The 27104-nt window shown below is 42.8% G+C and overlaps 1 protein-coding gene across 6 annotated transcripts in view; it reads left to right on the top strand.

Annotated features, from left to right (window-relative positions):
• LOC124177458 (KH domain-containing, RNA-binding, signal transduction-associated protein 2-like) overlaps positions 1 to 27104 on the top strand; it is a 124477-nt gene that overhangs the window by 73689 nt on the left and 23684 nt on the right. For 5 of the 6 annotated variants that reach the window (XM_046559835.1, XM_046559833.1, XM_046559832.1 and 2 more), the window contains exon 4: positions 9326 to 9472. The exons of the other annotated variant lie outside the window; for it this stretch is intronic. In XM_046559835.1, coding sequence (XP_046415791.1) covers positions 9326 to 9472 — 147 coding nt within the window. The remainder of the gene's footprint in view (positions 1 to 9325; positions 9473 to 27104) is intronic. 6 annotated transcript variants of the gene reach the window in all.

Here is a 27104-nt window from a genome sequence, read left to right as displayed (position 1 = left end):
CACGGTTAAATTCTACTCGAAGAGTATGTGAGAAAACAAAAATTGGAAATCTTTATCTTCAGAGTCGCGAAAAATAAGAATATAGAAAGCACGCTTTGACACGTAGAGAATCCCATATTTCGATCAGTTTAGGATCTGCTGAATGAAAATTTCACTGGTACGTAACATAATTCACATTCGGAGTCATCGAACCGTTCATTCCGAACAATTTTTCACCTGTCTCAATTTCGTCGTTCGCTTTTCGCAGCTTCGAACGGGATTATGAATGTCGCTGTGATCTGAGCGAAGAATTTCCCTGTCTCCGTTATCGCATAACCAGAACTTTGAGGAAATGCGACAAGATTTCTTTGTTTTCCTACTGCATATAAATTGAAAACGTGTTGGAATAAATTTTCAAGTCCAACGGTCCGAAGCAGGCAGACATACTTACTTATAATATAATATCCGGCGTGTTCCGTGGAATGAATATTCTGAAATCGAACTAAACTTAGTTAATTTAGACCTGCATCACCACAACGTATCAAAGTTTGCACTGTTCTGAAACTCCGCCGATCGAACAAGCAGCCAGCCCAAAGATAGGCAGGCTCTACGTCCGTGGCTATGGTTTATAAATTAGATATGCTGTTTGCCCGGCGAAGCCGGTGAAACCGGCGGGTTGCATTTGTCATGGGATTTCGAATTGTCCGGTGATACAGACCAACGTTCTCACGCACTCTTGTACGCTTGTGTTCGTGCGTGTGTCGCAGCATATTGTCACAGAAGCATTTATTCCCTATCTGGTAGCAGTGCAGAAACCGGAGCAAAGCGAACAACTAGCGCAGACAATTTTCAACCGTCGGGAATCGGTTGCCGCTTGCTCCGGGGTTGAATTCGGGGGTGAAAGGTGAGAAATTTTCCGAGGGCATTGTCGATTGCAAATTTGAAGGAACCGCCGACCCACGGGGGGCATCAAGAGGGCTTAAAAAGTGAAACAAAGAGAGGTGAAGTGACGCTAAAACGGGTCGCTTGAAAACCGGGATCTTTTTAGCACCGTGTAAAAAGTCATTGTTATCTTCAATGCCCGGTTCCCCGCCTCTCTCTCCCCTTATCCCCCTCTCCCTCTCTTTCTCTCTCTCTCTCTCTCTCTCTCTTACTTTTTTACCTGCGATTTCGGGACTTGTATGCGAATTTGCCGATTATCCTAGGTCGGTCAGCCCCTCGACCGTACCGCATACGTGTGCCTTGAACCAGACCCTTTGTGAAGTCCTTGATAGCAGCAGCAGCCTCGCTGGGCGAATATTAATCACGCTGTGGCTAAAACCGTTTAGCTCAAAGAGTTACGGGGCGCAACTGTGCGACAGAACAAGAATGTCCGGCTGGCAGTCGGGTTCGCAATCGAGTCTCGGACAATTATTCATACCCTCGTCCAGGCCGATTTATTGATAATTAAAGATCTCCCGAATCCGGACGAAAGAGCCGTTACGCAAACGAATTCGTCGGCGATTTTCGGGGATCGGGAAATCCCGACGAGCGCTGTATTAATTCTCTTGAAAATTTCGCTGCAGGTATCAAAGTCGTTAAATTTCAATTAACCCCGTAATGAAAAAGCTCCGAGCGCGGTTCGGCCTTCGAAGGAATTGGGAAATATTTCTCATACTCTTGCCCGCAGCCTTGTTAATTTTTATTTCTTATAAACTTCTTCCTCCCACGGTCGCTTCCTCGTTCCTCCGATGAAATCCTCGCAGTCACGCTCCGCTGCAGCCTTACCTTCCCAAAATATATGTATTCCGGTAATTTGATCCCACCTCATTTCGGGTTAAATACTCGGCTCGTGGATGGAAGAGTCGAGCACTCGGGTCACCGGACGACCTTGGACCCGGGGGTTCTTTAATAAATTCGTAGAAGCTTTGCCTTACGCTTTCGCAATTAATAGCCATTATGAGAGGAGTAGATTTTTTCTCACCAAATTTATGCATGCAAATTTCTTAACGGCGTAGGCACAGTGCTCAATTTTCACCCTCCTTTCATATACCCCGCCCTGAATCCGGCCGTGAATTTACTCCCTTCTCAGCAAACACGTGATGATATTTGACCGAGCAAAGATAATCGACCCTGCAAAGCGCGAGTTATGCAAGGAAGTTCATCGTTATAAACGATCGCGCCATTGCAGGATTTGAAAACGCTTGTATAAAATTATTATAAGACGGGCGTGCGGTTCGACAAGCCATGTGATACGTGTAAGTCGTACATATGATACATTTCAAATCGAGTCATCAATTTTCTCGTAGAAAATTTATTCCCCACTTGCACCGCCAGTTTCACTGGAATAACTAAAAACCCGGGGCGAAGGCGTCTCTCTGCATTTTCTCGTTTCGACGAGCCCCGTCAAGACGCCGGTTTTACACGCAGATATATCTCCTTAGTTTCCTTCATATTCTACACTTTTAATGCTTCCTTTGAATAATATGCACACCGCTATCCGCATCGCGTTTATTTCATCATCGCGAAGGAATACTTGAATAAGACCCGCTGCAGCAGATGCATGATATACCAGACCGCACCTTTGATATCGTCTTTATACTTTGCTGCATCCCACCGAGCCGGAATTGCCTTGCGAAACATCTGCTTACTCTAGCCACTTTTATTTCAATCCAATTCGCGAGGTGTTTGAAAATTGAGTTATTTTTATACCCGCACGCGAAAAAATTCAGGCTAGAAAAGTTTCGCTGGCCTGATAATGAACACGCTTGTATTTTACGTCCTTTTCCTCACATTCGTACAAATATACCACGTCATTATTATACCGCGGATTGTTATACGTATTTTATGATTCGAACGAGTCCGGCATGGCGGTTATACTCTGTTAATGAAATTTGTGAGAGGCAAAAAACGTGATTATAGTAACAGTTTTAACGGCGTACGATACGTTGCACTCAGATTGATTACAGCCGATGCGCGGTGCATCGATGATGAAAATCTAGTATTGGGAATATGCATCGCGATGCGACACTGACAGGGATGTTTCAATCCAGATTTCCATTCCATTCCCCCTTTCATTAACGAATTCAACGTTATACAATAATTGCAATACTGTACGCCGAACGTACGAACGTGCATATATTCAAAATAAGCCTGCAAGACTTTGAATTTCCCACGGGAAACTCGGGAGAACATTAACGAATTACACTTGTGCAAATGCCATTCGCATATGAGTGTAAACACGGTCTGCAGGCGATGAGTTCGGGTCGGAATAAAAAATATTACACGTACAGAAACACTCTCGTAATTTCCGGTTCATTGTCATTCGTACGACTCGGGATGTGGTATTTCTCCTCACCCACCGATGGCACCAAGTCTTTTGTATCAACCTTTCAAACGAGAGATCCGGAAAATAAAACCGCATTAGAAATCGGCATATATAACCAATCTAACAGTGATTCGGGATCAAGCAGAGACTACTCAGTCGGCTGCAGCCTCACTAGGAAGGCAATGAGCCTGGAAGTAACGAGTCTGAAGAGAATTGATTCTCCCGATTCATTGCCTGCTGGTCCTTAGTCTTTGCATTTTTTCTCACTTTCTCTTTCGCGGTCATTTTTTAGATTCCCCCGTTACTGTTCACGGAGGGAAAGGAATTCTTGAAACAACAAAATAGATTTTTATACCCTTTCTTGTCGCCATCGATCGAAATATTGATCTGAGTGAACGTTTTGATGTGTTTTCAAAATTGAGTCAGCTAAATATCGTTTTACTTGGAGTTCATGTAACAAGAACCATTAACAGATGTTGAATTTATACTTCTACACACGCAACGATAAGTTTTCGGCTTTGAACCATTAAATATCGGGTGAATCAACATTTTAAGTCGACAGAAGTATAAATGATATAATTCGGAGAATACGTTTTGCGCGCTTGAATAACGCTGATGTTTCAATAAATGCAAAAGATTTTTGTAACGGCAAAATTCAATACCCGTTTGCTCAATTTGTTTTGATACGACAATTTCGTATTTGTGAAACAAAACGATTGAGGAACGTTAGATTAAATTTTTAATGATTTCAATCACATATTTTCTTGATACAAAATTGAATAAATTGATAATCAGCATGATCGTTCAAAGGCTTGATTCAATTTATATTATAAGTTGTCACAAGTATTTTGTCCAACAAAAGTATTTTGTTGAATTAACAAAATATTGCGTCGGCCGCATTTGAAAATAAAAATAATCCTTTCCCTGGATATTTTTTTTTTCCAATTCTGCGATAAACAAACAATTATTTCTGAAATACGTTCGATATTCGTGTCTGTATTCAATGGAAAAAATTACTCACTCCACAGCAAAGTGGATTGTTAGTATTTCATTGAAAAAATGTTCTACTTTCAGTGCTGTTATTTCGACCAAACATCGTCATTTAATGGATAAAATGAAACGTTCGTGAAAATTTTTTCGACTCAACAGTATTTCGTTGAGTCGGTGAAAAAATTTCTGGTTTGTATATTATCCAGAACGTGTGTTTTTACTTTTTTTTTTTTTGTAACCATTAATTATGCCAAACCGCATTTGGCTGCGGCAAAAAGGAATTCGAACCCCGAATTCTCTTTTATATACATTCGCAAACGTTGAATCACAGTCCATAAAAGACTAATAAATTTTCCGGATAGGTACTCGAAGTCGTAAAGACCCATGGGAATTTCCGTCACAGAGATTTAAGCTTGGTGTGATAAATACGGAATTCGAAATATGTTACAGCAAACAAAAAGCTTGTACTTTTCTTTACGGCGAGACGTTGTCCGCAGAGCGAACAAATTATCCATCGGTAAAAACCGGAAACGTTCGTTCTTTATTAACTGGCTTTCTACGCGCTCGTGAGACTAGAGCAATCTGTTCTGTATTACCTCAAACAATTCACCCTGCAAGTACATTACACACCCTGCAGACGGTTAATCACACCGCATTTCGCAGGAAGACTCGATATGATCCCTGGAGATTTTCCCTCGTGGAATTAAGGCTTCGGTGCGGGTAAGCAATGAAACCCGGATACATCCCGTATCCAGCAGGAACCGCCGGCAGTTATCTAAGCGAGGATAATTCGCGCACTCGTGCTTCCAGGTTTACCTTTAATTAGTATCGTTTTTCCAAGCCCCGCCGCATCGCGTCTCACCTGCTTCTGATTATTCAAATGTAATCGCGGCAAATACTTCCCTCGCCGATCGTGCGGAGCGCGGAAATTTTCTCCGTTACTTTAACCGCTCGTCTCTCCGTTATCCGAAATCTTCCCAGCTGCATCCAGGCGTCCGCTGGCTCACGTCGTCGGGAGATTAAGTCGAGATTATCGTGTCATTTCGCAACGAGCAAACTCGTCCTCTACGCCCCCATAAAGGTCGTTGTCTCGCCGCCGCTGCATGTGTCGCCTAATTTATGTAACCATTAGCTTTAGTTTCCCCTTGCGCAAATGAATTCAACCGCGAAACTCGAGGTCCGGAAGCTGCAACGAAAGCCGATCGCTCCTACAGCCGGAAGCGTGATAATTTTCTCTTTATACACAAACATTACACGACTTCGTATTTCTTTCTGTCGGGCTTTACGAATAGAACGCGACGCACGCGATTCAATGTCCACGCGTAGCTTCGATATTTGTTTCAAACGAAAGTCTTTGCTTAATTACAACAGTGAGTAATGTGGAAATGATCCGAACCAGTTTAAGCGAGATATAACGTGATCAATCACTGTAAACCGAAATGGGGGAGAGAGAGAAGCCACATTGGCATATCGCTATAGCGTACTCTTCGTGCCGGTCTATTTGAAAATATAATCAACAGTTTGTTCAGCTGTTGAGACGAGGCTCCGATAGCTGCAATTTCCCTTAATCAGGATCAATAACAATAGCTGTGGCAAATTAACGGACAACTGGTATAGCTGATTGCAGCTACCTTACAATTGTGGCAACGCAGTCTTGTGGAATTAACTGTGTCTGTGGCAGTTAACACGCCGGCAAACCCATAGTGTCCGGATCGTGTACGGTTATTACCGCGAGGAATGGATCACAGTTAACTATCAGGTATGCAGCCCATGCGACGATCGTGCGATTGGTGCTGTTCCCGCATTGTCAACGAAGCTGGATTCTTGGCAGTTGCGATCTGTAATAAGAGCAGTTTGAGCGTCCGATCTGACACTTGAATCTCTTCCGAAATTGAAAATATATTTTTTTCTTTTTTTTTTGGACCAATACTCGCTTATGACGTTTCTGACTAACACGCGAGTAATTCAGAACTTGTTTTCTTGAAACTCAGGGCTTCGCTTGATTATTTGTAATAATTTTCACCTTGATCAAATCACGGGTTGGATATAGTACAGTACAACTCTCAATTTGCACTCGAAACATCGGCGCAGGAATGAAAATAGGCCTCTGGTACGATTGATTATTCATTCGAAACGAAACGACGGGAAGTGGAAATAGTCGTAGGTCTGATTATATGATCGGCGGGCTTTGTGTATAACAGGTTTAATAATCAAAACGCGATTAGATGCACAATCCTAGGTGGAAATTAGCGAACGTTTAAGTTCCGAACGGTTTTCGCTTAGGAAGATTCGCGCGTCGAGGCGTCGCGACGCCCGGGGCGAATATCTCTGGACGACCGAAGGGGCGTTGAATTTTCGCGCTGATCTGCATAGTTGGGATTCGCGGGAAACCAGAAAGAGGTGGGATACCAGGGGAAGCGATTTTCACGGGGTGAAGAAAATGCGTAATGAGCGGTGAATTGCAGGTTTGGATTGACGACAAAGTCGGTGAGTTTAAACAAAGGGATCGCGGAGTTTCGTATAAACGAGGAAATCCGTCAGAACACTCGCTAGGCGCAAAGGTGAAAATTTTATTTTACAGTCACTTTGACGCTTTGTCGCCGGCGAGGCTGACGACAATGCCTCATTGTTAAACCATTGTTGAAGGCGAGAACGCGATCGTCTATAAAACGAAGGCCTGAGAAACGTACCGACTCGACAGCGACTTAGGTGACGCCGAAAGCCACGGGTGAAGTCACGTCGACGTCGAACGATGGATGAACGTCGCTCCGAACCAACCGATAACAGGAATTGATCGCGTTTTGAGTCCTGACTCTGCCTCCGGGATCCATGGATCACGGATGCTGCATGCACCGGTTCGACGCTTTAACGACTATCGAAAAGCGCGTCGATGCTGCTGCAGATTCGAATCGATCGCGAAAGAACGAGACTATAACTGCAGCGAGCTTCGCGACGAGCTAAACGTGCCGAATTGATGGCTCGGCTCCTGCAGTCCGCAAAAGCACGTCAGCTTTATAAATGACCAGCCTCTCTGAACACCTCCCATGGCAGGTCTGATGCATTTTCGGGATATACCGAGCAGTAATTGTAAAGGTGTACGACACGTTAAGTGAAGTTACGCTCTCTCCGTGTTCGGTGTGAATCGGCTCGAAAATACGCCAAACTTTTTTCTTCTCCTTTCTTTTTCCCTCCTCGTCGGAACGCGAATCAAAGGCGAGCGCGCTTTTCTCATTCCTGATTTCGGCTCGTTGTGAATTTTCATCGCAACATACACGTAAGTTCTACCGGATTAAATCAGCTCGCTCTCTGGTTATTCGTACACGTTTTTGGAACAAAAAAAAAAAATACAGTAACGCGTTAATAATTCAACGGATTTACGCGAAATGTGGCGAGCAATTTGCGTGACTACGTTTGAAAAACATGGTGGGAAATAAAGAATAAGAAGAACAATATGATCCTGATTTCCACTGGGAAAACAATTGCAAATCATAGTTTCGCAACTAAAGTTATACAGCTGCTGTAGCGTGCATTTGCGGAAAGATTATTTTTCTTCTATTTCACCCGAGAAGAAAATAACATTCCCGAAATGGAATTCTAAATTTTTCACCCGCGAAGAAGATTAGCCGGAAAGCGTTCGCGCAAATTGTTAGCTCGCTTGATAAACGGAGTGAGAAATGTCACCCTGTTATTCACCCCTCGCCGGTGACTGGTCGAGCGCTTTTTCTCTCTTTCTTTCTCCTTTCCCCTCATTCCTTGTATCGCGATACCCATTTTTACAAATGAGTAATAATTTCGTGCGAAATGGTACGAAAAAAGGTACGTACACCCAGCAATCGGCCTGCAGACGTGAAGATTTAGAGGCCAACCAACTGGGCGTAGAGACCGAAAATAGCCGCGCGGAGGATGTGTTTGTAAGGAGGATAAAAAAAAATAAAACTATAGGTATAAGAAAACAGAAAGAAAAAAAAATACAACCTCACGACGAAGGTCCGGTTTTATAGATTCAGATAAAAGTTGTAAACAAAACTTATCGTTAGGGGTCCTAAAACCAGGGAGAATAAAACGCTGTTACCCGCATACACACAGCATCTCTGCCAAGTCGTTAACTGATTCGAGGCATCCACTCCTTGCCATTCGTAACGCAAAACTGTCGCGTCAACTTGACGTCCCGAGATATCGAAAGAAAAACTTGACTCCGAAACGGTCTCGAAACCCTCGGATCAGCCCTTGCTCCATAAATTTCCTTCACCCGGAAAACGTTCTCACTTCTACGAACGGTTTTGTTGACCAGCAGTCGGCCGTTGCCGTTTATGCATCATAGAACGTATTTTTCTTCGAGCAATCGGACGGCCAGACATTTTTTTCCACTCCAATTCTGCCGACTTTCCCTCGTCGGTTTCAGCAGCAACGACGAGTGCGAATACAACGTATGAAAATCCGAGTCGCGGTGCACGTGTAACCGAGAATTTAGGGCTCGGCAAAATATATTCTCATACTGCAAGAAAAAAGACATTTAAACTACAGTCGTAAATCCGTCGGTCCTTAAGGAACGGTCTTCCGTAACGTTGAATAACGCATGAAAGATATAACGGTACACGACACGATTTCCACGCGTTGTGCAAACTCGCTGTGCAGCCTGAACCTGTGCAAGAATTTCGCAAACCGGAAGAGAGATGTACTTTTGCGAGGGTAGAGAGGTCGCCAAATTCCCACGGGACACGAGGCGAATCCCGATGCAATGACGCGGGTGCAGCGCGTTTTAAATTTACGAATATCAGCCGGTCACCGCAAACAACTTCCGTCAATGCGCGGCAAAGTTTTGCAATATATCCGCGGACATCCTGCGGCAACTTTTCAATCCGTCTTATAACGGATCCATCTTTTATATATACAATATGCGCATGTACGTGTACACGTATAATATATATTCTACACCGGGAAGAACTTCTTCGCTCACGGGCATTTATACTCGGCGTTTCTTGAAACTTTGATGAAACTTGGTGGTGTGTGTGTGTATCGTGTACAGGATTCCTGTTCGTATTATTCCAGGAGGAGGAGCTGAGACTCAGCGGCGACGCTAAATTCTCACACCTAATGGAGGACCTCCACGTCGAGATATCGGCGTACGCAACACCGGCCGAAGCTCACGCGAGGATCGCCTACGCGCTGGCTGAAGTTCGCCGATTTTTGGTTCCGGTGAGTTCTCCGACGTTACATTGCCGTTCGGCCTCTTATACTTCCTGTTTCAGCCCGATAATACTTGAATTTCTCCACCGCCGCTTCCGGCACTCCGACGATGAGCCGGTTATCCACGCGTCGTTTCTCAAAACCGCCAAGCCGGCAGTTTCATTATACGACCAGCCCGGTTTTATTATATTACCTGCACACGAAAATTGCAGGAGCATACGGGAGGCAATCGTACGTCGTATTTCAGCCGACGTATGTAATCACCACTTTGGGAGGTTCGTAAATTTCATAGCCACTCGGATCTTATCCACGTTTCGGCTGCATTTTCCACCCGCTATTTCTCATCCATTAGGTACGTGATATTTTTTTCCCCTTCGGGATTGACGGCATGAATACCAATTTCCTTAAAATCTGGATGAGGCACCTCGATTTACCGACGGCAATAATGTCGTTGAATGCTTCTCGCGATATTCAAAAGTCTCGTCGAGAGTCCCTCTCGAACCTAAACGAGAGACAAAATATTACCCTTGAACCTTTAAATCTGAGTCACGATTTGCCGTCAATGAGTTTAGAAGCACGAGTCGATTCACCCGGAAAGTTGACCATCCGCCCTCTAGGGATTCTACGTAACTCGTGCTTACAACAGATGAAACAGCTTTCAGAGCTAATTAGGGCAACAAAATACGAAAACCTTTTACACTCATCCCGTGAAAAGGTGAAAACCTTGAAATATCGGAGGTTTTTCCCGACCCCGAGGGGTCTGCTTTGTGGCTTTTGCAAAGAATTCCTGGAGGACTGCAAGGTGGTAACGGGAAATGTGAAAAATCTAGACGTACTACCAGGGATGTCACGTGGGACATGTACGAGGTACAATTTGCGAAAGAAATACGACCGTAGCGGAAACGGAAGCGTAAAAATATTCCTATTAATTTCCTCCATGTTCACCGGCACTCCATAAGTTTCAACCCGACGAGCCTAGGTATAATATCATGTTTTCACGAAATCGCGCAACTGCGGAAAGAATGTAACGCTGCAATTGCAGCGGATCCCACACACACACACACGCACACAAAATCACACCTCTAGCCATATAATTAAATCGAACGGCGTCGCCATGGGGATCGCCACGTTGCGAAATAATACCTACAGCTAACTCGCGTCGCGAATTCGCCGGACATCCGACGATTGATGGTGTTCGATTTGACTCTGTGACGCCCGGAGTCGATGCCGGAACAAAACCTTCAATCGCGCAACGTGTAATCAACATGAAAAAATTTATGAAATTCGGAAGGGTTGAAATTTTCTCATTCAGGGTACGCCTAACACCCTCTGTACACGTCGGCGTAATTTATTGACCATCGCAAAAAAATTTATCGAAGAATCTTGCATTACGGAATTATGGTCACACTTCTCCCGTCGCAATTTCGAATAGCCGAGGGGTTCAACCATGCTTTATATCGCACCCTCTACTCGCACGAACAACTTTGCGGACTTTTTCGACACTCTTCCAACACCCACAAAAAAACATGAACGTACAATACTTGCAATACCTGTAATGCCTACGGTGCCCTGCAGACGTACCTGAAAACGTCCGGCAGACGATAAATAAAATCTTTTTTTGAATATTCATTTTTAATCTGCAGTTAAACCTGGGGACTCATGCAGACTGATGTTTTATTATACAGCTACCGTGCCGAGTGTTGCCGTTCTGGCTCAATTTACATACGTTTACACAGCTCGCTATGCGTCCGGCACGCGATACGTAATCCCGTGGGACTAATTCGTATTTCGCTGCAATTGTACGTTTTATAGATATATATAGTATATATGTATGGACATACATTATGTATTTATGCCCGAGGTATGATATTAACAGAAATTATCATTTCTTTCGACGGCTTTTGAAGTCTGCTGCGCAATTGATTGGCAATTCCTTTATTCGGCAATCGCGATAATATTTCGAGTCAAAAATGAGTATGAGGCAAAAATAAATAAAAATATAAAAAATAAAAAAAAACCGCGAAGCGGAGTGAAATCTAATCTTAGCGAGCCTTTGGAAATGGGGGGTGAAATTTTAGTGGGAGAGAAGCGTTGTACCAGCTGCTGTCGGTGAGCCGAAAAGCCAGGGGTTGATTTCCCTTCGAGCTGGTTCCGGTTCTCCCGAATTTTCAGTTGGATATTCTTGCGGTTCGCATATGGTTTGCGCAACTTCCGCACAGTAATCCATTACGCACGTGCACGGATCCTCTCTTTCTAGAAACGCTCGACAAAGGGAGAAGGATAGAAGAGAAAGAGAGAGAGAGAGAGAGAGATTCTATGCCGCGTCAGCATCGCGGCTGATGCTTGGTCTTGCAGGGTGATGTATACACAAATATATATAATATACATTTTAGGAGGAGAACGGAACGGAACGGAACCGGCTAAAATATGAAGTAGGATGATTATTTATCATCTGCGGCGTCTAAGTTTGGTTCCAGGTGCGCAACGCAAGCTTCTATTAGGCGAAGACCTGCCAAATTCGGTAGGAAAATTTCGCGAAAGTCAGACGACAAACGAGTCGAGGCTCTAGATCGACCGAATCCAACTTTGATCTTGAATACCGGATGTTCCCGATTGTTCTTACCGCAGGAACGACGAGGCTGAAGTTAGTAACGTTAGCGTAACGAGACTTTGGAGGAAAAAAATCACTACTTTGCAATTTTGTAATGACTTTGAAGTGGCCAAGTTTTACAAATATGCAAAAGTACTTTTGCCTCGTTATAATTTATCGCATCTCAGAGGTTACTGAAATTAGGAAACAACGACTTTTACGAAGCACGAATCATTGCTATGATGTTACTGACTTCAGCCTCGTAGGAATCAGGGAAAACCGCACCGGGATCCGAAAACCTGGACGATTAATTCTGTCGCTGGCATTTGTACACATCCCTCACGCACCTGCTAAATTTGCAATAAACGACAGGCCGTCTGCATGGAGTATGGACAGTATACCTACCGGTCGTTTCGCGCGTCGCTTTGAACACTAGTTTATGAGGTATTTGTCACTGTCAAATTTTGTGGCCGCCGTTCCGAGATATCGCTACGCACCCACAACGCTGCTTTTGTACGACGTTTTTCCGATATTTCGTACACCGTTTGTCCAGCGTGTATTGAACTCACATCATGTTTGCGGTATATTAACCTCCCGACTTTTCCGTTGCCGTGACGAATCTGACTCGTTGCGTTTGCACTCGCTTATATTTTTCCGATTAAGAATTTATCGTAGACTCATGTTTGACTTTTATCTTATCGTGCTCAATTCGCGATGTTCTCTTCTTGAAAGGTTCTCTAAAATGTACGAACATGGATGTAAAAATGGTTCGAAGTTGACCGTTAAACGGTGAAAGAATCGTACAAGCTGATAAGTACGAAGGGGATGATATTTGATCCAGTTTATTATACCGTGAATTTGATTTTCATACCTTTCGCATCGTCATTAAAGACCATAAAGTTGTTGTTGTATAATCATTGTTTCAACGACGCGTCACTTGTTACGTGACGACTATGGTGGTTTGCAAATACGGTATGCGTGGTATTGCAATTCTCTTGGAAGTTACTGTGAAAATACCTGACAGAGTTCGTTGAGCGGAGAGAAGTGACAGGCACAAATAAATTGATGAACGAAAATGATTTTGTTGGCGATGTGTTACGTGTTTGTAGTTAAAAGTCGGAAACAAGACTGTTTTCACAACAGTATCGGTCGAGGCGTTAGCCTCACCCATCTTTTAACGCGTGAAAGCTTTGACGCGTCTTTCATCTACGAAGACTACTGGATGGAAAAGAGCTGATTTCACCCTTTGCGACGGTATGACGGAATCTCTTCGCCTACGGTACATCGTAATCTCTCGTGGTATCAATTAGCATTCACAGAGTGATTGCACGCGTGTTTCGAACGCGTTGAATATTGCGACGAAACGTCGAGGAGCCGAGGGCGCGATTCTCCCGCGTGTCTCCAACTTCGCACAGCAAATTGTGCCGATGCGGAAGGGTGCAGATACATATGTACATAAATCTTGTAGGTACCCACCGAAACGGAGATCCGACCGCGCGTATCTCTCTCGCCTATAGAGTCGTTTGAAACCCAACGCGCCTAGATATCTCCCTGAGTGAAACGACTCGATGCGGGGTTGGTTCGTAAACGTGTAGCCGTGTCGCGAGGGTGAAGATTGCGCGGCGTAAAGCCTTGCCCTTCGCTGGGCGTTGCCTTGACTTGCCTTGACTTGCCTTGACTTTACTCGACTCGGCTTGCCTTATGCGTTACTTTAACGACGCCGGGAGGAAATTCGTACGCCCGTAAACCGCGTACCTACCTCGGTTCCGATATAAAGGACGAAGTATCTCGGGTTCTTGCCTCGACAATTTCGAATCACCCCTCGACTTCCACAGAGCAGGATATTCAGCCAGTTAACACCTACCCCCGTTCGATCGGAGCCCTCGTGCCGGTTCACCGAACCGTTGTAACGCGACTCGATATTATTAACATACGCGCACTGAGAAAAATTCCATTTACCACGGTCGATGGATAAAAAGTTTTCACGACGATTTAGATATCGATTTGCCACGAGTATAAACTATTTGGCGTCGTTTAGTTAAGGATAATAATATATTATATACCACGTTTACATTTTTCGGTAATTTATGTCACATTGAATCTACAGTTTGAAATACAGTCAACTCGTACATTTGTTCAATAAAAAAAAAATAATTAAATAAATAACCTTAACGTCAGTTTAATAATCTTACACCGACATCAAATTGTCCTGACGGTTGTAACAAAATATAGTACGAGTGACGATAATCGTACGGAACAGAGTTCTTTCTACCGTCAGATCCGTCATATTGAATTCGTAACCTGAAAGCTTGCAACAGTTCGTAACTACGTATCAGAAAATGGGCATGAATAACAGCTTAAATCTATAAGAATCCAATTTTTTTTCAATGACTTTTCCTTTTTTGTTTCAAATGGTACACCAAATCGATCGAAATGACAAAAAAAAGAAACTAAATAAAATGAAGAACAAATTGACATAGAAAACCAGTATTTTGCGAAAGTTGTGTAATTGTCTCTCGAAGGGAACACATTGAAACGTTTATTTTGAATTTTCTTTTCTTTCTTATAAATCTATACTTTAGCTCTAAAATATTTGGAGAGCTACATTTGTTCGATGTTTTTCGTCGATGAGTATTTTGTGAGAAAAAAAATCAACAAGAGTCCATCACGAATATTCAAACCAAATGAAAAGTTGTAAAATGACATATTGTTCGATTACTCGTAAGATAATTGGATTAAAGAGCAAAATTCTTTTTTTTTCAGTAAGCATACAACAGGCCGAGTGTAATTCAACAACTCGCTGGCGACAGTTTCGTTATTCTTATTTGGTTATTCCCTTTCAGTCAAAATCTCGTTAATTTTCCACCACCAGTATCGATCTTCTTCAGCAATTGAAACACCGAGATCCGACCTGGGGATGTTTAGGTGTATGCAAATTGCCGGTTTATTTCAGACTCGAGAAGCGAATTAAGGCGAATTTGTTCGCGGTTTAGCCGCAGGCGAGGCTATCGTTGACGGCTTAGGCGTGGGTTTATGGCATTCTGGGTGTTGACAGCGGTCATTTCCGCGGGGTGTACGTACTTTTACCCAATTCTCCTCCACTCTCGTCTCCCTTCCCTTTATTCTCCGGTAGGTCTTCACCTCTGACTAATTGCAAGGGGATGCAGAGGGTGGTTGAAACCTTCGCGGAATGAGGAACCGGAACAAAGACCGGTTTACAGTTAGCGGTGAGCGGTTCATATTTGCACTGTCAACATTATAACCTGCCGGCTAGGCTGCGACGAGTTTCATATAATTACAAGCCCCGTGCCGAGGGACCCGGGAAAATGAATTCGCATCGCTATCCGGACCGCTTCCGAGACGCCGTGTTTATAGAAGCAATGATAACTCGAAGCTGCCGCGGGATCTTATCTCCTATTCCCGTACCGTCAAAAGTCAAGGAGTATATACCCCGCGTGTACATCCGACGCGAAAAAGTGACCGAAAAAAGTTCTACACCCTCTATTTTCATCCCAGATTTCAACCCCCGCTGTATTACCTATAGGCACCGCCGGATCGCTTTAATTACAATATTAATCCGAAAGGGAGGAATTATTTATACACGCTATCCCAACGGGGTTGTTACGTCCCACATTTATTTCAATGGAAAAACACTCGCCGTTCCATTTTGTGTTACATTCGCTATTGCGCTGGGAAAAGTATTACACGGTACAACTCGGCCTGAATATTCTCTGAGAGTACGTGTATTATATGTATAAGTAACACGATAAATAAATAGCTGAAAACATTTTTATAACTTTTTCTTCCAGCCCCGTATTTCCTGTAATTTTTGTCTCCGGCGGGGTGTTTTAAGCATGAATATGTGGTTCGAGAGGGAGGCCCTAAATCCATTGTGATTAAAGCAGCCCCAACTTGCCGAGAAGGGTTAAAGTGCAGATGAAACCTTAATAAGGCGAGCAAACCGTGTTTCCGATTCTAATATATGCACGTGTGTTTACCAGAGATCACGAACGATTCGCCCCAAACTTCCGAGCGGAATCTGGGAGAGATTCGGCTCGGTTTTGCGGTTCAAAAGCTCACCGAACTTGTAATAGCTTTTGAGGCACTTCGTATACGTTACATATTACATACGTACACGTATATCCTCGCGGAGTAATACAGGACCGTGAATTACGCCTTGGATAATTATACGCACCCCAAACACGTAAATCCAATCGCCTGGCTGGAGAAACTGCCTGCCGCAGGTGAAAAGATCAAAGGCTGTCGATTACTCCGCGTTCCCCCAAAGCTTAATTCCCCGGATAATTTAATCGGGGCCGTCCGTTCGCGTGGCGGAAACAACCCGAAGCTCCGGACCGCAGACTTCGACGGTTGCGTCTTATCTTCGTCGCAGCATCCCGCTCGTTACTTGCATCGTGTACTCGAGTCGAAATTTACCGCCTATTTTAAAACCTACGTAAGGTTCGAAGATAGTAAACTGGGTTTTATTTCAATGCGATATCAGATCCTACTTTGGCGCTAAAAATGTCCGAAATTTCCTGATTTACCAAGCTTAGGCTCAAAGCAAGGTCTTTTTAGAACCTTCTTTAACCCTCGAGAGGTAGGTGGGTTGAATCTGCTTGCTTGAAACCCTCCTTTAACGCTCAAAATCCTACTCCGATGACAAAGCGAGTCCATCGTTTCTGATCGATTGTGATTTAAATACGAAAAATACGATTAAAACGTATGGAATCAAATTAAGATCCAATAAATGAGAATTGGCTCACACGTGAGTTCGATCGTATTTTCTGTATATTAAATCGGTAAAGGGGTTTTTGTATTCGTAAGAACGTGGAATAAATACAGTTGAAATGCAATACTTAACTTTCCAACGTTATTGAAACTGATCAAAATTATGTCGAAATAGCCCTTGAATTATTCAATGTCAACACTTCAATATCGCTGTAATAATATTTCTGTAGAGGAGTTTACAGGTCCATTCGTGTCAAACATATCGTCAGAATAGGTTCAATCGTCTACAGAGAGCGTCAAAGTACGGTTTGGAACTTTGATTTTTAGGAGTTGAAGCTTCAATGTAGGGTTTGTTCTTAAATTTTTAAGAGTTAAAGGATCAATTTAGGATTTCTAGGTTCAGTTTGCATCAAAGTAGGTTTGTACGAACCTTGGTAAGGTCAAATGTAGACGCTAAATTTTTACTCGGGTAACTTATACTTTAAAGGCCCCCGTGGAGATTTCTTAGCATGGCACGGAGGACTCGTAACTCACGGTCTTATTTTTCTAACGTCAAACTGGGAAAACTGCGGACGCGATATCGCGGTAAGCGCGATTTGTTCCAAAGTTCACCACATGCAGCAGCCCGAAGCCTCAACTTCACCGCCCGCATCTGCGCCGCGAAAAAAGCTCTCGTCTGACAACCGGTGCATCTGAACTTTATCGTCGTAATTTTTTCCGATTTAATTTCCCTGCAGATGTGTGCAGACAAATTTCCTGCAATTATGTAACATCACGAGGCATCGCAGGATTAATTAAATCGTGGTTTTGTGTAAAATGGAAAAAAGAAATCTTCTAACTCCATTTTTATTTATATTTTTTTTTTTTTACTTTCTTTCGACAAAGACACAGACAAGTGAATACGGATTGAAGTGAGCTTATTACACTCGTGCTCTGCAAGCACGATCTCTTCACTCTTACGCCACAAAAATGAGGAATATTTGTCATTCTAGAATCTTTCCAGCTGCCTATATATCGTTATGAGGTTTGATACTAGCGTCCGAATGATTGCGACATAACGTAAGTCGGATCGAAGTGCTTACGTGACATACCTTTCCGATGCTTCTTTTACACCCGCACCTACTCTGCGCTTTTACCCTGGTATAATACGATATGCGCTCCAGTAAGTACACCCCGTCCCGCATGACGTAACGCGTATAAAGGCGGTAAAAGTACAGTCGGAGCTTTATGGCCCGTCGTTTGCTCGAGGATTGTAATGGATATCGAAGGTTGGGTTGAAACGGAAAGATGCTGAGACGGAATGCGTGAGTGATATCTGCGTACATTCACCGTTTAATCATTTTCAAGGAAAGCTGCCGCTACGCTGCTCGCCGCTGCAATTGGCTATTTTCACCTCTCGGTTAAAGCTCGTCCTGCAGGTCGAGTTGAAAGTGGTCTTCAAAGGTGTGTATTTGCTCAGAAGAGTAGCCGATGTCCCACGAGGGGGATTTTCACACGATAATATCGCTTCTGCGTGACGATTCACTTGAACTAGTTCCCAACGAGTTCAGAAGTTCTTCGAGGTTAGAATATTGCTCCTTACATTCTTTGCGCGTCTTCAAATTGGGCCTTAAATATTTTTGGTTGTTTATGAAAAACGGTTTTACACCTCATTTTGGCAGATGTTACCATTTTCTTTTCAACATCTGAATTTTGTGTACGCTTCAACGATCGCTGGGAACGAGTTTCGGTGCCAGCAGAATAAATTTCTCAGAAACAAGTCGAGGGTAAGAAAAATTGAATAACTGAGCGTCACGTAATTGGTTGAAAAACTTGTCGAATTCGCGCAAAACGCTTTTTCGAAACCGTTCGATACTGACGAAATTGGAGACATGTTATCAACTAATTCATTACCGACTAATTTTTGAAATCGTCTCTCCGATTTTCATTTTCACGCCGAATTGACGAGTCATGGGGATACTTTTATTCCGCCATAAGTCCATACCTCGTTTCTACGGTTTTCGGTTCCTTCGTTGAATTCTTTGCGCTTATTATATTTCCGTGTTTTCTCTCTTGTCTTGACTGTATTATATATAGTTTGCCTGTAGAAGTCGCAATTTTAAGAAACTCCAACAGTAGTTACCGAGTTATCAAACTTGGTAGGTACTTTTTACGACGATTCGGAGAAACTTCACTGTGCCACGACTTTTTTCATTATCTTCTCAATGACTCTACAGATACCGATCTTTGCGAAGGGACCTTCCGAAACTAAATTGGGACACTTCTGAACGAAAATGTTTGAGAAACTAATTATTACAGCCTACTATAATTAAACTCTTGACCTCAAATTTGACCTCGTTTCATGCACTCTGCGTGAAAGAGGAAAAAAAAAATGTCTCGATATCCGTAAAAAAATATTCAATCCCAATTAAACAAAGTAGCGAACAACCTGAGCTGGAATCCGTCGATCTTGTCAAGTTCCAAAAGTATTCATATCCCACTGCAAACTCTTCAAGGTTGAAATTATACGTCAGTTTTTGACAAAGGCGGGTATTGAAAGCTCTGAGAAACAAAGATTTCTATTGTTTTGGAAAGTTTGAAAGGTAAGGGCGTAATTTGCAACAAACTGGGGCTGAGTTTCAACAAAAGCAACAACGGTTCCAATGGGTTACAGGCGCACAAATCCGTGTTTTTAAATTTTCCACACCCCGCGGGGATTCTTATGACCCGTGAAGCGGGTTGACTCGACTTGCGCACACCGTCCGCGGTTGCGTTTTAATTTATAATCCGTTCATGTTTCAACGCTCAGCCTTAACTGTAGTGTTTTCCGAGTCGAGAGTGTACATTCAACTGGGTTGAGAAGTTAAGATTGAAACAGGGATTCGCGAATTCCGGCTTCCCCGAGTTCGTCTCGTTTCCTGCGCTTTTTCCAGCATACCGTTGGGGAATTATCGAGTTTGTTATACAGCCGCGGGAAAGGACTGCAGCAGATGTTTTCCAAAGAACCGGGAAACAATCGAAAGTCGCACGACTCCAAAGGGGTTCCTGGGGGAAACACCCGCGGCGGGACGAGAGAGAGATTTTTTTTTTTTTTTTCTCTCCACTTTTCTATTCTTCGTAAGCATGAAACGGGATAATTCTTTAGCCTCGACTTTGCGTTCACACGGATTTCATGCAAAATTTAATGTCATTATATCCTCGAGCCTCGGTTGCGATTCAAACGATCGCATGCTTTGTCGCTGTAGAAATTATACGAATATGAGGATTAAATTGCGAGAAGAATTGACTTTGATTTCAACTCGTTGGGATAATTATATCTGTGCTATACATCTGTCTAAATATTGACAAGATTTTGGACATCGAATAATGGCTGCTGCTGATATGAGTGTAATCATTAATGTCACAATAATGATAATTCCACGGCAATTATGACATTGATGAAGGTCTTGAGGACTTTAATTAAATTCCAGTTTGTTCCATAACGAAGTTATATCGAGAAAGAACCTGCAATCACATTTCCTCTTAATTGAATTTCTAAGGCTGATGCTTGGCGCATATTTTCTAATTAACGAAATGAATATTATACGACTGTAGAGTAGTACATAACGAATGCAGGTAACGCATTATCGAACTATACCATTATGCTGGAATTAATTGCCACCTTCCGGTATTATCCCAATCCCTGTAATTGCTACTACTTTTTCATCACAAATCATCCGGTCGGCGTGAATAATTGTTGTGAAAAAAAATCATATTTTTTCGTCAGTGGCCAGCAGCGTCGTTATACGTGGTTTTCACAGTTATTGATCGATTTCACATTCTTTCAGCCCTTCGGGAGACGTGAATCCGTTATTTCATTGTTACGGTTTATTTGTTCGGAATATGTGCCGCGTTGCTAGAGACCCATGGTGTTTCCACATTTCCGTAAATTTTTAACACCCGACGCGTTTTTCGGAAGGGAAGTGTATTCCTGTCTCTGTGTCACACACCCTTTTCAAATTGTTGAAATAAAAGGCTCGTACACACCCATACGTGAGGAGAATACAGCCACCGAATCGAGTGCCAGTGTTACAACGATCAAATGCTTTTGAAACGAATTTTCGGTGTACGGAAGTGGCGAAAATATCCTCCGCGAAATCGCTTAATTGCACCACCGATACGTTCGTTTTTCATTAATTTTCCAATCACCCGTGAGTTCGAATGATCCGTCAAATATCGTCACACATATTTCCGAACGCGCGACATAGAAACGAATTATCAAACCGTTACGAAATTATTCGATTCCAATCACCGGGCGAGACTTCACGTCAGTTACGTTGATCAGATTGCGATAATGACGGATTATTCGATCGACAATCGAATCACTTCAAGCAATGATTCGCGTTTCAGACTCGCTGTAAAATTTACGCCTCCAAGTCCGCGTCATTGATGATAATTACGAATGAAAAAAAAAATTGTTATTCATTGACCCGAACACAACTACAATTATCAGGCACTTCGCTCGGATGCGTCACGTTATTTCGACACGACGACGCAGAATTTAAAGGCACTGCCGATGACATTTTCACCGTCGACGATTCGGCGAGCCGTCTCATGCGATTATAGCTTCGTTCCAACAGTTGCCAAGAATACATGCGCGCCGTTATTATTCCGATTTATTCATTTTTACTGCCACTGAAATTCACCCCCGCATCTCAGCGTTTTTCACCATGCGAAGGCCGATATCTGCAGGAATCCGAATGCAGTCACGGTTTCGCGATTCATTTCGCTCATTCTGCGTTTGGCAGGTCGATTCGGGTGAATTTTTCCACGCGACACGCGACTCTGCAGTTTTTCCTCGACACAACAAAGGCCTCTCGCGCTTATTCGAGGAAAACTATTGTCAGCAGAGAATAAAAAAAAATAAAAAAAATAAAAAAATTGCCGGCATTCCGATACCGAAGGCACAAAATTACTCGCCGCCGTTCGCGACGCGTCGATTATACACATATACGTATGTTTCCATATAATATACGCAACGTAGCCGGGTCAATGTACGCTTCGATCCGATGAACACCTCACGATCAGCTGAAAATACTCCATTTTCCTTTTTCCTCGTATTTCATCGGTTACAGTTCAACATTTTAAAATCGATCTTCGATACTTTTGGTTGATGAGTATTATTCTCCTAACCGAACAACCGTTTTTTGACTACTGATTACTGTACTCACTCCACGACGACCGATTGAAGTCGTTTATTTAAATCGACAGACTCTGTCAGCGGTGATTATAATACACCGAAGCGTTAGAATATCGATCGCGCATGTAATGTTTGCGGACTTACTTCGGCTTGGAGCTCAAAGCGGAGTATATTTTGATTGTGAGAGACAAATCAAACACGTATACACAGCCTGCCGTCCTAAGCCAACGTTTTATCCTCAGAGCACGGTCGTTAATTAACCGAGGATTCGTACTGCAAATGACCCGACTTGAGGTGACCTCGGGTCTCCTTTTTGGTCAGTGTTTTGCAAACAAGCCAAATGAAACGTGCGATAGAATATATAGGGGAAAATTTTTTTGTAAAATCCTCGCGGTACCTCAATATTGACCAATTATTATGCCCATCCGGCTGTTTGAAATATTTCGTATACGTGATGAAAAAGTAAACCTTCAGCCGTGTAGCAAAACTCGCCTAGTGAAATAAACTTGGCGTAGAAAAAACGAGTCGGTTCTTCCATTACCAATTTATGTCTTGAGCGAATGTCCGGTGAATTATTTTACGGTGCACGGTTCAATTAGTCTAACCATTAATAACCAAATTTGGAATTTTAACAATCTTGGAAAAGTTTTAGAACTTTTACATTTTAGAGTCAAGAAAAATATTGCGATTAAATTTATGCTTGTACATTGTGGTTCGGATGAATGTTCTGGATTCTTGATGGTAACCCCGAGGCTGAAAATAAACGATAATATTATTATTTCTTAGAGTTCTGAAATATCAAAATTCTTCAATGCACGTTGTTTGATAACTAATGTTTCAATTTTATATTGGAAATAGCTTTAAAATGAAACTTTTGCCCGCCATGCTCTCAACGCGGATCGTTAGTTACAAGTTAACAAGTTACTGCCATTGGGCAGTTCGGGAGTTTGCGTGAGTTTAAAAAAAACAAATAAATAATCCTTATCCGTGGAAGATAATGGATTTACATTGAAAATAAAAGCGTATACGTTTTTCAAAGGCGCGTTTTACAGAGAGACGTTGGTGTACGGCGTTGATTGTGAATTGTGAAAAAAAAAAAAAAAAAAAAAACACGAAACGAACAATATTACCCGAACTTGGACTGTTTTTTCAACCATATAAATTTGTCAGGCTGTTTATCTCGCATCAGTTTACAAATATAGTCGACTTAGCAAAGATTTTATCAGGTACCTATTTGTCAAGCGAGCGAATCTCTAGACTCTCGTTGAAACTCGCACTGAAATATAAAATCGTGAGATCACGAGGCGAGATTTGCTGAGAAAGAAAAAACCCGCCCCCATCCTCTCGGTATGGAAAAAAAAACAACCCAGAAAACACGAAATGATTACGTTACACCTACATCGCGTAACCCATGCATGAATCCGTCGTAATCATGCGCCGTTTCTGGAATACCTGCAGACTAGTGCGAATAGATGATACGACGGCGTAAAAAACGTCGGTGACGAAGGAGATATAAATGTATAGGAGCAGAGCGAGTGAGTCAGATTCAATTATAGCGCAATCAAGAAGATCCAAAAGATCGCTCTGGTTATAACCTGCAGGATCTCTGCAGCCTTGCAGGGAAGTCTGGAAGAGCGCTTAGCTCCCTTCGGGCCGACGGGAGGTCGAGAGGTTGGGGGTGGGCCGCCTCGAGATGAGAAATGAGAGTTAATTGTCCCGGGACGGCGGGGGTTCGCCTCCTGAAAATAATCTCGCTTCAAACTCTCGCTATACCCGACGCGGCTATTACCAGCTGAGCTTGTACGACGGAAGCCCGCGGAAGGATTTTTCCCGCAAGTCTAAGCGGTACGAATCGTCGTTTCAACCCCCTAATTTTTCTTTCCCGCCTTTTCTTCGCGGCCCAGAAATTGGAGAGGGCTACACCTGGGAACGCAACAATTCATTGCATTATTTTCGCTTGTGAGGTAATCCAGCCAATTATATGTACAGAGCAGGTGGAGAGGCAAATTTAGGGGTGCAATTCGGAACGGTTACAGTGTGGTTGAAGGAATGGATAAGCAGAAAAGTAAGCTGTTCGAGAATTTTGAAAGACGCACTGACGCAAGCTCCTCGGTTTAATTAGCACCGGATCGATACTTCCTCTTGGTCCTCACGTTCGATTATACCATCCGCAGCACTAATGAGCCCTGGACGAGAAAGGATACGCCGATCCTTGCTGTCGCTGTATTGACGGGTGAAAAGTAACGGCCTGCGAGCTGACATTTGGCCGAATTGTCGCGTACAGACGTGGGGTATGAAGTTATTCTCATCGCTTGTGTGTTTCTGACTTTGACGTCTTCTGTGTGACGCTTGAAAAGGTGATATCGAATTAATGAGCCACCCGCTGCGCGATGGGTACCGAAAGGGATCTGAAATCAATGAAATCAGCCGGACTCAAACCGGAGTCTTCAAATTCTTGAGCTTTCACGATCATTGACCGAGTCACGATTCCTACAGGTTCGAAAATTAGTAAATTTGTAATAAGAAGTTCCGCATCTTTTTACACTAAACTTCAAAATCGTAGCCACGCCGCGGGTTTGCAAAAATTTCAAATTTGCATTCCTAGCGTTGGTTCTTCGTCGGTTAAGTTATCGTTTTTCAACCCTTACTTTGCAGTACGCTCGGCACTGCGCGATGTATGTATGTACGTACAATGTGCGTTGGGGCCCATTAAAATAGCCAAGTTATTCGAAATTCGCGTTTCTATGGTAAACCGAGGGAAGTTTCGGTATGGAGCCGGCGCACAAACATTTCGCTCAGGCGAACAACGACGTGCCATTGTTAAATTCTCGCATTACACGAGTGAGTTTGATGCGCGCGTATTTAATGCGAGCATATCGTGTGACGATACATTTGTACCTTTGAACCAAAATTACCTACGCTCGTAAAATAACCCAAGCTTACAGTTCGAGTGTAAAACAATTTCGCATAAAAGCTTATCGCCTATTCCGTCAAAACACTTGCGAATAATAAATTTTAGTATTTTGTATCGAGCGTAAGGTTGACGTTGTGGTTTGGCAAAATTGAAATCGCTGTCGGCTCGAAAAACTTTAAAAGTTCAAAGGATGAAACTGAAACGACGATCCTGAAACGAAAAACAAAAATCATCCCATGAGATACAAAATAAAAAATTGCCGAGCAACATCCTTGTATACGGACCTTCTTAATCTCCAATTGATTCTGAGCTTCGGTTCTTATCCTTCAGAATCTTATCGGGTTGAAATGAGAAAATTTCGTTTGATCTCATGAGTTAAATGCATTTACGGGACGTCAATTAAATATTTATTCAATTTCACATTGTAGTATACGTTGAAGTCACAAAATATTCACTTGTCTCTGACGGATGTTGACTGGTTTTAAATAAATATTATTCCTTTAGAAAGCTTAAAATATCTTCAGCTTCCTCTTGACGGACAATTTTATTTCTGTATAAAATCCCGCTGACAGATGGCAATTAATTCATTTCTATCATCAAACGAAAATGTTCTCAATTCGTTAAAGTAATTTTTTCCTCCGCTTGGTAATAAGAAAAGATTTCAGATTACGAGGTTATATACTCGAACAAGACCTGACTGAAATGATAAAATTTCAGGAAGCATAGCTATTGAAAATAACTTGTTATTTCTTCGACGAAAACGATTTCACGAAAGCTCGCCAGCTCGTTTAACGCGAGGTTAGCGACTTCCGCGACGGCGACGTCATATCTAACATCCGATTGCGAAAGGAACACCTTGGCCATCCGGTCGATTTATAATCACTGATCGTATCCGTGCCGGCAAAAGCCCCGGGGCTTCCCCGTCCGCGTCGCGGCGAGATGGCGGTAATCATCCCCCGGCCCACCCTCGCCCCGCATCACCACAGGGCTGTGCGACATCGTTCGATCACCCCGCCCAGCCTTTATCGGAGGCACGGCTCTTGATTTCATTGTCTGAAAATTGTGCAGCCTCCCTCTTGATGCGCGGTCTGCATCCTCCCCGGAGACCGGAGGACGGTCTGCGGGAGAATGGCGAGAAAACTGCAGAGAGAGTGAGTGAGTGTTTACGATAGAGGCGGCATACGAAAAGCGCATGCAATCAAATCGTGTGCATAGGCATAAAATACAATAAAACCAACGACAAATTAACATACGTTAAAATTAAGGATGAAAAAGAATGACTAGAGAAAGAGATAAAAATAGATAAAGGTAAATAGACCTAAAGTGAAAGTACAAGGGAGAGAGAACGAGAGAGAGAGAGAAACTTTCTTCCAAAATTCAAATCCTCCGATTTGTTAGCTCATTATACAAAATTAAACCTTTTTCGATACGGTATTTTTAAAGCGAGTTTTTGATACGTTTAATAACCACGAAGTAATTTCATTGTGTTACTTGAGCTGCGTTTGAGAAAAATTTTGTTTAATTTTTTTTGTCTCAGCTAATACTGTACAAGTTTGTTTTTTAAATAAACGTTAAATTTCCTACAACGACAATTTTACCGATACTTAGGTATATGTATACCTTGTTACCGATACATTGATTGTGAGTGAATAATCATTTCTCGGTATCAAATTTGAAATTTTTCCTTTTCCCATCTACCTCCGACCTATCGGATACCAGCTGCTGGCATTCAACGATATATTTTCAATGCCAACATGTTTTTTATCCGAACGAGAAACGAAAGTCGGGCTTCCGTTGAAAAGGGTAAATTTACCAATCGAGGGATTTACCTGTAAGCGAACGGATTTTTTCGCTCAACTGGGCTTCCGTACCGGATTCTACGAATCGTGGATAATGCGGGGATTCCAAGTATTTTCTGCGCCAGCGATACGTGTACGTGTGTTTGTTTTTGTTTTTTCGTTTTTTTTTTTACCTCATTTTCTTTCATACGTAAAAAATTTTCCTCGTATTTCAACCTTTACTAAAGAAGAAATCCGACTTTTGTTTCACGAGCTTTTGTATTCTTCGAGGTTCTCTCGCCGATTTCATTCTCGATATAACGCTCGTGTGATATCTGTTCCTACAGATCGTTGATCTTAAGATGGAAAGAATTCTGAAACTCTTTTGTGGACGTGAAGGCGTTTAATTTCGTGAAAAGGAGAAGACCTCGAGGTTCCTGATGCGTAAGAATTCCTGAACGAAGATTCAT

The sequence above is a fragment of the Neodiprion fabricii genome, chromosome 3 (genome assembly GCF_021155785.1).
Source record: "Neodiprion fabricii isolate iyNeoFabr1 chromosome 3, iyNeoFabr1.1, whole genome shotgun sequence".
NCBI lineage: Eukaryota > Metazoa > Arthropoda > Insecta > Hymenoptera > Diprionidae > Neodiprion > Neodiprion fabricii.
This window is presented reverse-complemented; position numbering and strand designations above follow the sequence as displayed.